Source organism: Geotrypetes seraphini, chromosome 3 (assembly GCF_902459505.1).
Source record: "Geotrypetes seraphini chromosome 3, aGeoSer1.1, whole genome shotgun sequence".
NCBI lineage: Eukaryota > Metazoa > Chordata > Amphibia > Gymnophiona > Dermophiidae > Geotrypetes > Geotrypetes seraphini.
In genome coordinates, this window is record NC_047086.1 from 397,796,170 (window position 1) to 397,811,979 (window position 15,810).

At 44.6% G+C, this 15,810-nt stretch overlaps 1 protein-coding gene across 1 annotated transcript in view; it reads right to left on the reverse strand.

Moving 5' to 3' along the window:
- Positions 1 to 380: 380 nt before the first annotated feature.
- The window catches only part of GLP1R (glucagon like peptide 1 receptor), a 245,924-nt gene continuing 230,494 nt past the window's right edge, over positions 381 to 15,810 (reverse strand). The window contains exon 13 of the mRNA XM_033935380.1: positions 381 to 2,961. Coding sequence (XP_033791271.1) covers positions 2,824 to 2,961 — 138 coding nt within the window. The 3' untranslated portion in view covers positions 381 to 2,823. The remainder of the gene's footprint in view (positions 2,962 to 15,810) is intronic.

The following is a 15,810-nucleotide window of genomic DNA, read 5'->3' on the forward strand; positions in this document are numbered from 1 at the left end:
CCGGAAGTCATAATGCCATTGTACAGAGCCATGGTGAGACCTCATCTGGAATACTGTGTGCAATTCTGGAGGCCACATTACCACAAAGATGTGCTTAGAATTGAATCGGTTCAGCGGATGGCCACCAGGATGGTCTCGGGTCTCAAGGGTCTCTCGTACGAAGAAAGACTGAACAAATTGCAGCTCTACACTCTCGAGGAACGTAGGGAAAGGGGAGACATGATTGAGACATTTAAGTACATCACGGGACGTGTCGAAGTGGAAGATGATATTTTCCTTCTCAAAGGACCCTTGGCCACAAGAGGGCATCCACTCAAACTCAGGGGAGGGAAGTTTCGTGGAGACGCCAGGAAGTAGTTCTTCATGGAAAGAGTGATTTATCATTGGAACAAGCTTCCAGTGCAGGTGATCGAGGCCAGCAGCATCCCAGACTTTAAGAATAAATGGGATACCTATGTGGGATCCCTACGAGGGACAAGTCAAGGAATAGGGTCACTAGGGTACAGACTTGAAGGGGCGGGTCAATAGAGTAGCGGTATACTCAAGGGGGTTAGTAGAATTAAAGGGGTGGGTTAATAGAGTGGACAGACTTGATGGGTTATAGCCCTTTTCTGCCGTCATCTTTCTATGTTTCTACCTTTCCATATAGCAATCATTGGATCTAAAACTCATCTCATTTGGACTCGGTGCTACAGAAAAACTACAGGGCTTTGATCCTCTAACACCTGTTCCTCGGGCACTCATTTGAAAAGGATCTCATTCAGGGAGTTTCTTTCAATAATATAAAATGACTCATGTCTATGAAGAAAAGCAATGTAGAGCTATAGAAGAAATTTATTTGCTTGGAAATTCCAGAATGGATAAATTTGAGTGAGACTTTTTCTGCACATAAAATCTATTGGCACCGGGGTTATTTGCTGGGTGGAAAACCCTGAACCAATCTCACAAGGACGTACCGTCATTTGCAACGGGAGATTCCTTCCACCGTGAGTCAGCATTGATCAACTTTTTCAATTTTCACAGCTATAGTGCTCCTGAGGTAATACACTTCCGAAATCATGTCCACTAAATATTGCTTTATAAATCACCCTTGATGGGTCGTATAAAACAGCCCACGCTGCTTGAGGCTGTACTCCCTTAACTTATTAACCTTACTTTTAAGTTCAGTCTCCATTCCAAAGCATTTTGAGAACTGAAAGTGTTTCTTTTTCTGTTGTGGAAATGGGAACAATACCGCGCATTAAACCACCTGCCGCGCTAGCCGCTAACGCCTGCGTTGAGCAGGCGTTAGTTTTTTAGCCGGCCGTGGGGGTTAGCGCGTAATGAAATGTCCGACGCGCTAAACCCACTAGCGCAGCTTGATAAAAGGAGCCCTTAGTTTAAGGGACTCACTAATCAGTTAAAGGCGACTCTATATAGGAAACTTTTTAGTTTTGATTTAAATTTCTCGAGGTTCTTTTCTTCTCTTATCTGAGCAAGTAATAAGTTCCACGTTTGGGGGACGGTGACAGAGAAGAGTGTAGTACGTCTTGTATTTATGGTTCGTAAGGATAGAACAGTAAGTAGGTTTTTATCCTCAGATCGTAAGGAGCGGAGAGGAGAATAAGGAACGATAACTCGATCTAGGAATAACGGTGTGTTGACTTGTAGAATTTAAAATGTAATGAGTGCCTGTTTATAGGTTATTCGGTGGTTGACAGGAAGCCAATGGTGTTACATGGTCAAATTTTATTTTACCTGTAATGATTTTTATTGCAGTATTTTGTATCAGTTGTAATCATCTTGTTTCTTTTTATGTAATTCCTTTATACAGTGAATTACAATAATCCAGTTTTGAAAATGATCAATGAATGAATTAATATGTTTAGTGAGGGAGCATCCAAAAAGTTAGCTAAGGATTGAATCATACCGCAGCCTGTGGAAACAACTTTTAACGACAGAATTTATTTGATTGTGATAATTTAATTTATTATCTATAATGACTCCAAGGATTCTTACTTTATTCACAGACTGAATTGGAAAGTTATTAAAGCAAATTGGTGGTGGATTCTTGAGTCCCTCTTTCCATGGGGAAAAAAAACAGTTTTAGTTTTTTCTATAGAGTCTGAAGGCGTGCCGCCCTTTGAAACAAAAATAGTTCCGAAACTGAAGTTTAGCATAGTGGAGGCCAGAGATACTACTTTTATATGACGTCCATCTGTCCCTTTCGCTATTTCGGGAACTTCATTTCCCACCTGGAGTTATGTTGCCTTGTTTAATCAGTCTAACAGCACATTAGAACCATAAGACTTCCATTTTCAGGTACTAAACACAGCTTTTTAATGCCCCAAATCCTGAATTCTCTCAGACCGTGACAGCTGTTTTTGAAATGGATGCACTGAATTTGACCAGTGAACCCTTTCCACAAATTTAACGACCACTCTTAATTATTTCTATAGCGCCACCAGATGCACGCAGCGCTGTACAGAGTCACAAAGAGTAAGAAAACAGTCCCTGCTCGAAAGAGCTTACAATCTATTACCCTGTATTTGGCCTGTAATCGAGCAGGCTCTTTAATATTTGGACAGTGCAGCTCTTGATTATTAATGGGAAAGGAAATATGCAGCCTTGTGGTGGCTTAGCTTCCTGATTTGAAGGACCCAATCGAGGAGGTTGCTCTTGTTTAGAAAGCCACAGAGCTACGCATTACTGAAATATTTGTTTCTGAGTTCAGGAGGATTCTTGAGCGGGACCCTAGGTACCTCCTGATTAAAGTGCCGTGCCACACAAGTTCAACAGATTGTTTCTAGAGTGTGCCTTTAAAGTGTCTCTGGGCATAGCGGCTTAAACGGTGCTGCCAAGGGTGCCTCCACTGCTCAGGCTGTTGGCTGGGAACTGTAGAGGCTTCTTGTTGATGTCCCGTTGGCTGTACATATGTTCCAGTCTCCAGCGTTCCCAGCACTTCTGAAACTCAGCTTGAACCTAGAAAAAAAACCAAGGCAGAGTAAAGTGAGCGACTGGCCTTGGTGTGTAGCTTGGTAACCACTGCTGGTCAATAGAGAAGCCTTTTTTTCAATTAGTTCCCTGTCATCTGCGAGCCTCAACATAGTCTGCAAAAAGTCATTCTGCTTCCAAGGTCACATTTTCATGGCTTGCAGCTCTAGGTGAAGGAGCCCCACTCTGAAAATAACCTACTAAGATCCACTCTTTCCTGACTAACATCCTCCTCCTCTCTGCCCAGTACACCCCCAATCCAGATCTTTCTTTCTTGCCCCTGTACTCTCTCTTCCTGTCTAGCAGCATCCCCTTCTTTCTTGCTATTCCTTACCAATATCCTCCTCTTATCCTTACCACCCAGCAACACTTTTCCCCATGTCCATCCAGGGTCCCCTTTTGTCTCCCCTTCCTGCCAGCAGCCTTCCCACCTCTCTGTCTCCCATCCAGCATTCTCTTCATTTCTCTTCCTCTCTGCGTAGAAGCAACTGTGTTCCTTTCTTCCTTGTTATCGCTCTTCTCTAAGGCATTTTTGGATAGTTCACAAAAAAGTCTTTGTCCTCCAGAGGAGGCACAGTATTCTCTGTTGTGGTGGTATTACTCTATTTTATCAGGGAAGATTAGATTCTTATCTCTATAATCTTCTTTCTGCTAGATGGGTCTAAAAGTCCCGAACCATAGGGTTATGTCTCCAAACCCATGGGTTGTTTGCAGAAGGATACCACATCTTTTTGCTCCGCATCCTCCCCAGTTGGCTGACCCATGCTTCAGTTTGTACCAAAGTAGACGATCACCGCTCTGATAGGAGACATAATAAGAAGGAGGGGCACGGGGAAACTCCCCAACAATAAATTTCTGTTCTTCCCTGTAACAAATAATTTAGCAAAGTTAAGGCACAAAACATGGCATAAACATGCATGCAACCAGCACTACCTGGATCGATAGCAAAGATTGTTGCTACTTTTTGGGTTTTTGCCCAGTACTTGTGACCTGGATTGGCCACCGTAAAGACAGGATACTAGGCTAGATAAACTACTGGTCTGACCCAGTAAAGCTAGTCTTATGTTCTTCTGTCCCACATATGGAGCTCCGAGACACTCACTTGTTTTTCTCCTCCTATCAGACTGGCAGGAGAAGATCTCCACTGTGGACTCACACTCTGTCCGAGGCAGTAAGCAGGCAAATTCTAATTAACAAGGCGGGATGTCGGGACTCCTAGACACATCTACCAGAAAGAAGATTATTGAGATAAGAACCTAATCTTCCCTTCTGGTGCAATGTTTCCAGGAGTCCTGAACCATATTACAAAGGGCTTTCTCCCATTTTCTTTCTATGGGGAAAATGTTTACTAATTAAGGTACTTATCTTGTAAGCCCTCTGGAGACAAGGAAATACTTACTATACCTGAATGTAACTCACCTTGAACTACTAATGAAAAAGTGTGAGTGCTGACCTCAGCAATATCTGGAAGTGTGATGAAAGTACTTTGAGCATTCTCAGTGTATATCTGACTGTGGCAAGCCTGTCTACAAGAAGCCAGTCCTTAATTGCAACCACCTCCCTGAAGAAGATGGCAAAATGGGGTACCTCATTGGATAGCAGTGGAATTCTACCACTTCATTGCACAAGATAATTCTTTTTGGCATAGTTTTGACTCCACAGTTTGGTTTGTGGGCATTTTTCAGTGATATTTTTGTTTGCAAAGAAGACACTTTTTTTGACAAACAGACTGTGTACATACAAAATCATTTGCATGCCTGTCACCTTCATTATATGCAAATCTCTTTCATGCATATTCATTAGGGCTCTCCCGAAAACCCAACTATCTGGTGGTCCTCCAGGACAGGGTTTGTCATGAACCATAATGAAATAATGTAAACCCTGGACATGGCCAGACTCTTCTAAATTGTAAATCTCATTGAACTCCTGTAGCGGCAAATTAGCGATCCATATGTAATGTAACATCATGTGACATGTGGTGACAAAATGGGCTATTTAACTCAAAATTTGTCTTTCAGTTTGTGCTGGAGAGCACTTATGTTTCACTGATACCTCCTCTTAACACTTTAAATGTTTATTAAAAGCATGCCAGCCTGTTTGCGTGGTGTCTCCAGTGTAATCTTTTCGGGGATAGTTTATGATTATCGCAGCATGATCTTAATGATGTAATTTCTCATGTAACTCCAATGCCTCATGTAACATTTCTCATATAACCCCAATTTTTATGTAACATTTCTCCTTTTGCATTCTGTAATTCGCTGATTGTCCAGCCTTCTTTCAATGTGAATGCCTAGAAGTCTTTCGACTATGGCGGTATAGAAAAATAAAGTTATTATTATTATTATTATTAAGTGCAAGAAGACAAAACTTTGCCCATGTCAATTCCCTGCTTTATTTGTCTCAAAAACTTATGCAACCCTATTCTAATGGAAAAGAAAGCAGTGGAAAGGCACTCCAGTGTCCTTTTTTTATTTATACTGCTCTCCCAGGGGAGCTCAGAACAGTTTACATGAATTTATTCAGATACTCAAGCATTTTCCCTGTCTGTACCAGTTGGCTCACAATCTATCTAATGTACCTGGTGCAATGGGGGGATTAAGTGACTTGCCCAAGGTCATAAGGAGGAGTGGGGGTTTGAACCCACAATCTCAGGGTGCTAAGGCTGTAGCATTAACCACTGCGTCACTCTAGAAATCATAATGTAGTAAAAGTGAGCCAAGTATAGGACTATCAAGCCATTGTGACATCACTGATGAGGTTGGCTCTTAGGCATTGGTGGAATGAGGCATTATGACATCACAATACCAGCTCTGATTACCAGAGACAGAAACTTTTCACACTATTTATCCAGTTTTCTATACTGTTCTCCCAGGGGAGCTCAGAACAGTTTACATGAATTTATTCAGGTACTCAAGCAGTTTCCCCTGTTTGTCAGGGTGGGCTCACAATTTGTCTAATGTACTGGGGCAATGGGGGGATGAGTGACTTGGCCAGGGTCACTAGGAACTGTGTTAGGCTTGAAACCTGCAACCTCAGGATGCTGAAGCTATAGCTTGAACCACTGCCAGTCTAGAAATCATAATGTAGTAGAAGTGAGCCAAGTATAGGACAATCAAGCCATTGTGACATCACTGATGAGGTTGGCTCTTATTGGTGGAATGAGGCATTATGACATCACAATACCAGCTCTGGTTATCAGAGGCTGAAACTTTTCACACTATTTATTCAGTTTTCTATACCATCTCCCAGGGGAACTCAGAATGGTTTACATGAATTTATTCAGGTACTCAAGCATTTTTCCCTGTCTGTCCTGGTGCTTATAATCTCTCTAATATACCTGGGGCATTAAGTGACTTATAAATCAAATTATATTGTATATGTAGGATGCAGAGAGACCAATCTGAATACAATAAGTATTAAAAGAGAATACAGAGGGGATTAAGTGACTTACCCAGGGTCACAAGGAGCACCATGGGTTTGAACCCACAACCTCAGGGTGCTGAGGCTGTAGCTTTAACCAGAAGCTTTCCCTCTGCTACAGCTTCCAACCTTGGGGACAGGAAGCTATAGCAAAGTGAAAGTTTCCAGGGCCACCAAAGGCAGCATGTTTACTTCTTTCACTCTGCCCACAGCCCAAAGCATTGGAAGCAAAAAGTGCTGGATCCCAATGGGGGGGGGGGGGGGGATGGGAGTGGAAGAAGATGCCAGACCTCTGTTGGAAGAAAAATGGGGAGAAAGGGGAAAGGGCAGAGAGAGTGAGGAGATGATGGACATGGATGGAGAGGAGAAAAAGAATGGAGAGAGGGAGGAGATAGTGTACATAGATGGAGAGGAGGGGAAGGGTAGAGAGAGGGAGGAGATGATGCAAATGGATGGAGAGGAGGGGAAGGGTAGAGGAAGGGAGGAGTTGTTATCCATCTGGGAACAAATGACCTGGCCAACAACTCCACACTTGCAGCACAGAAAGCTTTTCGGGAGCTTGGTGAGGGCGTGAAACCTTTTGTAAAGACTTTAGCTTTTTCTGAAATACTGCCTGGATATGGAAAGGGAGAGCAAAGAGTGAAAAACACAGAGGACTTTAATAGATGGCTCAGAGCCTGGTGTCATCAAGAAGGCTTCAGATACATAGGAGGATGGGGAAATACATGGAAGGACAAGAAGCTATATTGCACTGATGGGCTACATATTACTACAGCAGGAAAAAGAAACCTTGCAGAGAAATTTAGACAATATTTTTCTAGGCATTTAAACTAGAAGGTGGGGGTGGTGTATGTACGAAGGACAATTATAGAGACCACCCCCGGCAAAAGAAAAGATGTGATAGTAGTAAAGGCTGCAACATAAGCAATATCAGCAACTCATTTCTTAGTATTGCAACGGAAAGTGAAACGACACAAAAATCCATACGAAAAAGGAGATTATCGCTGAAAAATAGCTGGAAAGCGATGACCACAAATGCTCGCAGTCTAAGCAACAAAGTTCATGATCTGCAAGCCCTGATATTAGAGGCAGATCTAGATATTGTTGCTATCACAGAGACATGGTTCAGTGAATCACATGGATGGGATGCAAACATACCGGGATATAATCTTTTTAGGAAGGACAGAGATGGTCATAAAGGTGGAGGAGTAGCTCTCTATGTAAAGATCAATATCCAAGCGACTGAAATGCAAGGGACCTGGGGAGAGGAAGAAGCGATATGGATTGCTCTGAAAAGAGAAGATGGAACTTCTATCTATTTGGGTGTAGTCTACAGACCTCCGACTCAATCGCAGCAAATTGATAAGGATCTGATTGTGGATATCCAAAAGTTTGGAAGGAAAGAGGAGGTTCTGCTGTTGGGAGATTTCAACCTGCCGGATGCGGACTGGAATGTTCCGTCTGCGGAATCGGAAAGAAGTAGGGAGATTGTGGATGCCTTTGAAGAGGCTCTGCTCAGACAAATGGTGACGGAACCCACAAGGGAAAAAGCGATATTGGATCTGGTCCTCACAAATGGAGAGAGTATCTCTAATGTTCGAGTGGGTGCTCACCTGGGTAGTAGCGATCATCAAACGGTTTGGTTTGATATAACGGCTAAAGTGGAGAGCGGCTGCACGATACTTAAAGTCCTAGATTTCAAACGTACAGACTTTAATGCAATGGGAAAGTACCTGAAGAAAGAGCTGTTAGGATGGGAGGACATAAGAGAAGTGGAAAGACAGTGGTCTAAGCTGAAAGGAGCGATAAAAATGGCTACGGACCTTTATGTGAAGAAAATCAATAAAAAACAAGAGAAAAAGGAAGCCGATATGGTTCTCCAACCTAGTGGCTGAGAAAATAAAGGCGAAAGAGTTGGCGTTCATGAAATATAAAAAAACCCAAGAAGAGGAGAGCAGAAAGGACTACAGGGTGAAACTGAAAGAAGCCAAGAGAGAGATACGTTTGGCGAAGGCACAGGCGGAAGAACAAATGGCTAAAAATGTAAAAAAGGGAGATAAAATTTTTTTCAGATATATTAGTGAAAGGAGGAAGATAAAAAATGGAATTGCTAGGCTAAAAGATGCTGGGAACAAATATGTGGAGAATGATGAGGAGAAAGCAAATGTGCTAAACAAATACTTCTGTTCTGTGTTCACAGAAGAAAATCCTGGAGAAGGATCGAGATTGTCTGGCAAAGTTACACGAGAAAATGGAGTAGATTCTGCGCCGTTCACGGAGGAGGGTGTTTATGAGCAACTTGAAAAACTGAAGGTGGACAAAGCGATGGGACCAGACGGGATCCATCCCAGGATACTAAGGGAGCTCAGAGAGGTTTTGGCGAGTCCTATTAAAGATTTGTTCAACAAATCTCTGGAGTGATTCCTGGGGATTGGAGGAGAGCGGATGTGGTCCCTATTCATAAAAGTGGTCACAGGGATGAAGCAGGAAACTACAGGCCGGTGAGCCTCACTTCAGTTGTTGGAAAAATAATGGAAGTGTTGCTGAAAGAAAGGATAGTGTATTTCCTTGAATCTAATGGGTTACAGGATCCGAGGCAACATGGCTTTACAAAAGGTAAATCGTGCCAAACGAACCTGATTGAATTTTTTGATTGGGTGACCAGAGAGCTGGATCGAGGACATATGCTAGATGTAATTTACTTGGATTTCAGCAAAGCCTTTGATACAGTTCCTCATAGGAGGCTGTTGAACAAACTTGAAGGGCTGAAGTTAGGACCCAAAGTGGTGAACTGGGTCAGAAACTGGCTGTCGGACAGACGCCAGAGGGTGGTGGTTAATGGAAGTCGCTCGAAGGAAGGAAAGGTGACTAGTGGAGTCCCTCAGGGTTCGGTGCTGGGGCCAATCCTGTTCAATATGTATGTGAGTGACATTGCTGAAGGGTTAGAAGGAAAAGTGTGCCTTTTTGCAGATGATACCAAGATTTGTAACAGAGTAGACACCGAAGAGGGAGTGGAAAATATGAAAAAGGATCTGCAAAAGTTAGAGGAATGGTCTAATGCCTGGCAACTAAAATTCAATGCAAAGAAATGCAGAGTAATGCATTTGGGGATTAATAATAGGAAGGAACCGTATATGCTGGGAGGAGAGAAGCTGATATGCACGGACGGGGAGAGGGACCTTGGGGTGATAGTGTCCGAAGATCTAAAGGCGAAAAAACAGTGTGACAAGGCAGTGGCTGCTGCCAGAAGGATGCTGGGCTGTATAAAGAGAGGCGTAGTCAGTAGAAGGAAGAAGGTGTTGATGCCCCTGTACAGGTCATTAGTGAGGCCCCACTTGGAGTATTGTGTTCAGTTTTGGAGACCGTATCTGGCGAAAGACGTAAGAAGACTTGAGGCGGTCCAGAGGAGGGCGACGAAAATGATAGGAGGCTTGCGCTAGAAGACGTATGAGGAGAGACTGGAAGCCCTGAATATGTATACCCTAGAGGAAAGGAGAGACAGGGGAGATATGATTCAGACGTTCAAATACTTGAAGGGTATTAACGTAGAACAAAATCTTTTCCAGAGAAAGGAAAATGGTAAAACCAGAGGACATAATTTGAGGTTGAGGGGTGGTAGATTCAGGGGCAATGTTAGGAAATTCTACTTTACGGAGAGGGTAGTGGATGCCTAGAATGCGCTCCTGAGAGAGGTGGTGGAGAGTAAAACTGTGACTGAGTTCAAAGAAGCGTGGGATGAACACAGAAGATTTAGAATCAGAAAATAATATTAAATATTGAACTAGGCCAGTTACTGGGCAGACTTGCACGGTCTGTGTCGGTGTATGGCCGTTTGGTGAAGGATGGGCAGGGGAGGGCTTCAATGGCTGGGAGGGTGTAGATGGGCTGGAGTAAGTCTTAACAGAGATTTTGGCAGTTGGAACCCATGCACAGTACCGGGTAAAGCTTTGGATTCTTGCCCAGAAATAGCTAAGAAGAAAAATTAAAAAAAAAAAATTTTTTAATTGAATCAGATTGGGCAGACTGGATGGACCATTCGGGTCTTTATCTGCCGTCATCTACTATGTTACTATGATGCACATGGATGGAGAGGAGGGGAAGGGTAGAGAGAGGGAGGAGATGGTGCGCATAGATGGAGAGGAGGGAAAGAACAGAGAGAGGGAGGAGATGGTGTACATGGCTGGAGAGGAGGGGAAGGGTAGAGGGAGGAGATGATGCACATGGATGGAGAGGAGGGGAAGGGTAGAGAGAGGGAGGAGATGGTGTGCATAGATGGAGAGGAGAGAAATAACAAAGAGAGGGAGGAAATGGTGCGCATAGATGGAGAGGAGGGGAAGGATAGAGGGTGGGAGGAGATGGTGTGTATAGATGGAGAGGAGAAGGATAGAGGGAGGGAGGAGATGATACACATGGATGGAGAGGAGGTGAAGGGTAGAAAGAGGGAGGATATGGTGTGCATAGATGAAGAGGAGGGAAAGAACAGAGAGAGGGAGGAGATTGTGCGCATAGATGGAGAGGAGGGGAAGGGTAGAGGGAGGGAGGAGATGGTGCACATGGATGGAGAGGAGGGGAAAACATGGACAGATTGAGAAGGAAGCAGAAAAATGCAAGCAAGTTGAATGTTAAAAGTTAATGCTAAAGATGGATGGAGGGCAGAAAGTGAAGGAGAGAAAAATGGCAAATGGATAAGAAGGTCCTGGAAACAGTTAAGAGCACAGAGAGGAGGAAGTGCAGCCAAAGTCTGGGAAAAGATGATTAGAAAAATAAAACCACCAGACAACAAAGGTAGGACAATTTATTTCATTTTCAATTCTTTTTCTTTTACATCTGCTGTTTATATTTTGCATTTTCTCTATTTCTCTGGATGCAGAGTCTGGCATCATGGGTTACAGTTGTGTGTAGTAGGACTTTTAGTTTGTGGCCTTGTATTTGCATAGGATTCATTGTGTGACCGAGGCCAGGTGTTCTGGTAGGAATGAATGTTGAGAAGCGCTATTGACATCATGGCTCCAAGTAGGAAGATATTTGTCAGCTCTCCTTCAGCCTTTTTGGACCCAAAATAGCCCTCACTTAAAAATTAGTGAAGACCACTGCTCGTCCTCCGCCTACAGTCCTGCCAGTGGGGGGCGCTGTTTCACTATCACATTTTTTAATAGTGAGGGACAGGCAAGTTCTGCAGGAATCCAGGGAACCTGTCCCTAGTGATGGAAGACTCAAAATTGAAACACCACCCCCAACTGGCAGCAATGCAGTTGGAGGACTCCAGCTCAGCTCAGAGCAGGGGTGTCAAAGTCCCTCCTCGAGCGCCGCAATCCAGTCAGATTTTCAGGATTTCCCCAATGAATATGCGTGAAATCTATTTGCATGCACTGCTTTCATGGTATGCTAATAGATCTCATGCATATTCATTAGGGAAATCCTGAAAACCCATGCCCGACAACATGATGCACGACCTACTCCTACTGGTCTAGGCTGGTCTAGGACCTGGCAACTTAGCTTCAATGCCAAAAAATGCAAAGTCATGCACCTGGGCAACCATAATCCATACAAGACTTATACCCTTAATGGTGAGATCCTAACAAGAACGGTTGCAGAACGAGACTTGAGGGTGATCGTCAGTGAGGACATGAAGGCTGCCAGTCAGGTAGAGCAGGCCTCATCCAAGGCAAGACAGATCCTAGGATGCATACGCAGGGGTTTCGTCAGCCGTAAGCCGGAAGTCATTATGCCATTGTATCGATCCATGGTGAGGCCCCACCTGGAATACTGTGTGCAATTCTGGAGGCCACATTATCGCAAAGATGTGCTGAGACTGGAGTTGGTGCAGAGAATGGCCCCCCGGATGGTCTCGAGACTCAAAGATCTCTCTTACGAAGAACGGTTAGACAAACTGCAGCTATACTCGCTCGAGGAGCGCAGAGAGAGGGGGGACATGATCGAGACGTCCAAGTATCTCACGGGCCGCATCGAGGCGGAGGAGGATATCTTCTTTTTCAAGGGACCCGCGGCAACAAGAGGGCATCCGTGGAAAATCAGGGGCGGGAAACTACGAGGTGACACCAGGAAATTCTTTTTCACTGAAAGAGTGGTTGATCGCTGGAATAGTCTTCCACTACAGGTGATTGAGGCCAGCAGCGGGCCTGATTTTAAGGCCAAATGGGATCGACACATGGGATCTATTCGCTAGGCAAAGGAAGGGGAGGGTCATTAGGGTGGGCAGACTAGATGGGCCGTGGCCCTTATCTGCCGTCTATTTCTATGTTTCTATGTAAGTGGATTGCGGCCCTCAAGGAGGGACTTTGACACCCCTGGCTTAGAAGGAATGGTGCCTAGAACCCCAAAAGACTAGAGAAATGTTCCCAGGGAGGATCTATGAGCGACCAGGGGCTCCTTTTATCAAGCCGCGCTAGCGGGGTCAACGCGTGTGACTTTTCATCACGCGCTAACCCCTGCGCTGGCCAAAAACTACCGCCTGCTCAAGGGGAGGCGGTAGCGGCTAGCGCGGCCGGTAGTTTAATGCACGCTATTTTTGCGCGTTAAACCGCTAGCGTGGCTTGATAAAAAGAGCCCCAAGTGTTGCATTTTTCGTTTTGCAGTTACTTTGGCCTCATGACAAGAACATTATGGATTTGGATTTTAGATTTACTTGACTTTCCTGTCCAAACTCAGGGCAAGTTACATTGAGGTACAATTCGAGGGATTGATATTAAAAATAATTTAACCGGATGGGAAAGGTTCCTGCCCTGTTAAATCGAAGAGAGTGGATCAGGAAGGGAGATTCAATGGCACTGAACTGGACGGTGACAGGTCAAAAGCGCGCAAGACCATCGCACGCAGACAACTCAGCGCAAAGACAATTGAGCGCAAGACGAGTAAGCGCAAAGACAATCCAGCGTAAGACATTTGAGCGCAAGACAATTGAGCGCAGTGACAACTCAGCGCAAAGACAATTGAGCGCAAGACGAGTAAGCGCAAAGACAATCCAGCGTAAGACATTTGAGCGCAAGACAATTGAGCGCAGTGACAACTCAGCGCAAAGACAATTGAGCGCAAGACGAGTAAGCGCAAAGACAATCCAGCGTAAGACATTTGAGCGCAAGACAATTGAGCGCAGTGACAACTCAGCGCAAAGACAATTGAGCGCAAGACGAGTAAGCGCAAAGACAATCCAGCGTAAGACATTTGAGCGCAAGACAATTGAGCGCAGTGACAACTCAGCGCAAAGACAATTGAGCGCAAGACGAGTAAGCGCAAAGACAATCCAGCGTAAGACATTTGAGCGCAAGACAATTGAGCGCAGTGACAACTCAGCGCAAAGACAATTGAGCGCAAGACGAGTAAGCGCAAAGACAATCCAGCGTAAGACATTTGAGCGCAAGACAATTGAGCGCAGTGACAACTCAGCGCAAAGACAATTGAGCGCAAGACGAGTAAGCGCAAAGACAATCCAGCGTAAGACATTTGAGCGCAAGACAATTGAGCGCAGTGACAACTCAGCGCAAAGACAATTGAGCGCAAGACGAGTAAGCGCAAAGACAATCCAGCGTAAGACATTTGAGCGCAAGACAATTGAGCGCAGTGACAACTCAGCGCAAAGACAATTGAGCGCAAGACGAGTAAGCGCAAAGACAATCCAGCGTAAGACATTTGAGCGCAAGACAATTGAGCGCAGTGACAACTCAGCGCAAAGACAATTGAGCGCAAGACGAGTAAGCGCAAAGACAATCCAGCGTAAGACATTTGAGCGCAAGACAATTGAGCGCAGTGACAACTCAGCGCAAAGACAATTGAGCGCAAGACGAGTAAGCGCAAAGACAATCCAGCGTAAGACATTTGAGCGCAAGACAATTGAGCGCAGTGACAACTCAGCGCAAAGAGACAATTGAGCGCAAGACGAGTAAGCGCAAAGACAATCCAGCGTAAGACATTTGAGCGCAAGACAATTGAGCGCAGTGACAACTCAGCGCAAAGACAATTGAGCGCAAGACGAGTAAGCGCAAAGACAATCCAGCGTAAGACATTTGAGCGCAAGGACAATTGAGCGCAGTGACAACTCAGCGCAAAGACAATTGAGCGCAAGACGAGTAAGCGCAAAGACAATCCAGCGTAAGACATTTGAGCGCAAGACAATTGAGCGCAGTGACAACTCATCGCAAAGACAATTGAGCGCAAGACGAGTAAGCGCAAAGACAATCCAGCGTAAGACATTTGAGCGCAAGACAATTGAGCGCAGTGACAACTCATCGCAAGACAATTTAGCGCAAGATAAACTCAGCGCATTGAACCGAACTGGACAGGGCCATTCAATTTCCCTTTTGACCTCCACGGCACTTGCCAGTTACTACTGGAGCAGAACAGGGGTGAAGTCTTGGCGCAGTTTGGGGTTATGTGGTGACCCGCATAGTTAACCAGGCAATTAAGAGAGCATAAATAGAAGCCCAAACTTTGCCTGGTTAGACATGTGGGGATAGGAAAGAAGGTGCAAGCCTCGAAGTGAAGCAAAACGAACCGCAAGAGGCGCTGGAGATGTCAAATTCAACCTGTGGTGACCAAATGCTTTATTGACAATTCGTGTCAAAGTTCAAAAATGAGTCCATTGAAAGCTACAATTATCAAAGTCCCGACAGGGAGCCAAGTTTAGGCGACTCCTTCACCTTCCTCAGGGGACAATACAGTACACTTCTCCCTCCGTATTCGCGGTTTCGATTATTCACGGTTTTTAGCTTGCTGGCTCCTCCCCCCAAATTACATCAGCTTGCATAGAGAAATCGCTAATTCCAAGCGTTTACAGAGAAAATTGCCGATTCCCAGCACTTTCTTCACCGTGTTTTTGCCTCTCCTTCAGGAACAGGCCAGGTCTCCCACCGTGTTATTCGCGGTTTCACCCTATTCACGATGGTTTATAATAGAAAACAGCGAATAACATATGAAAAAGTTATTCACGGTTTTTCTGTATTTGCGGTTCTGTTAATCCCCCTATCGCAGCCAATACGGAGGGAAAAGTGTACTAAAATATATGAAAAGGCCGAGTCTAAGATTGAATGTAGAAAAGACTGAGGTAATGTTTGTGTGGAAATCTGATCGGGTTAATTAGCCCAAAACATTGAAAGTGATGGATGATGTACTACTGGTGAGGGAGTCAAGGACAGTCCTGGGAGTAAAGTTGGACCCAGGACTTACTATGAGTTATCAAGTGGTAAAAACTGCAAATATGTTTTGCACAGATACATTTATTGCACCGTTTAAAACCAATGCTGTCACTATTTGACTTTCGTGCTGCTGTACTTGGAGAGACCTCCCAGGAAAGAGACTTGGGAGTTCTGATCGACAAGCCGATGAAGCAGTTCGCGCAACGTGCGGCGGTTGGCAAAAAAAGGGCGAACAGAATTGTGTAAGCGTGAGATTGTGTTTACGGTG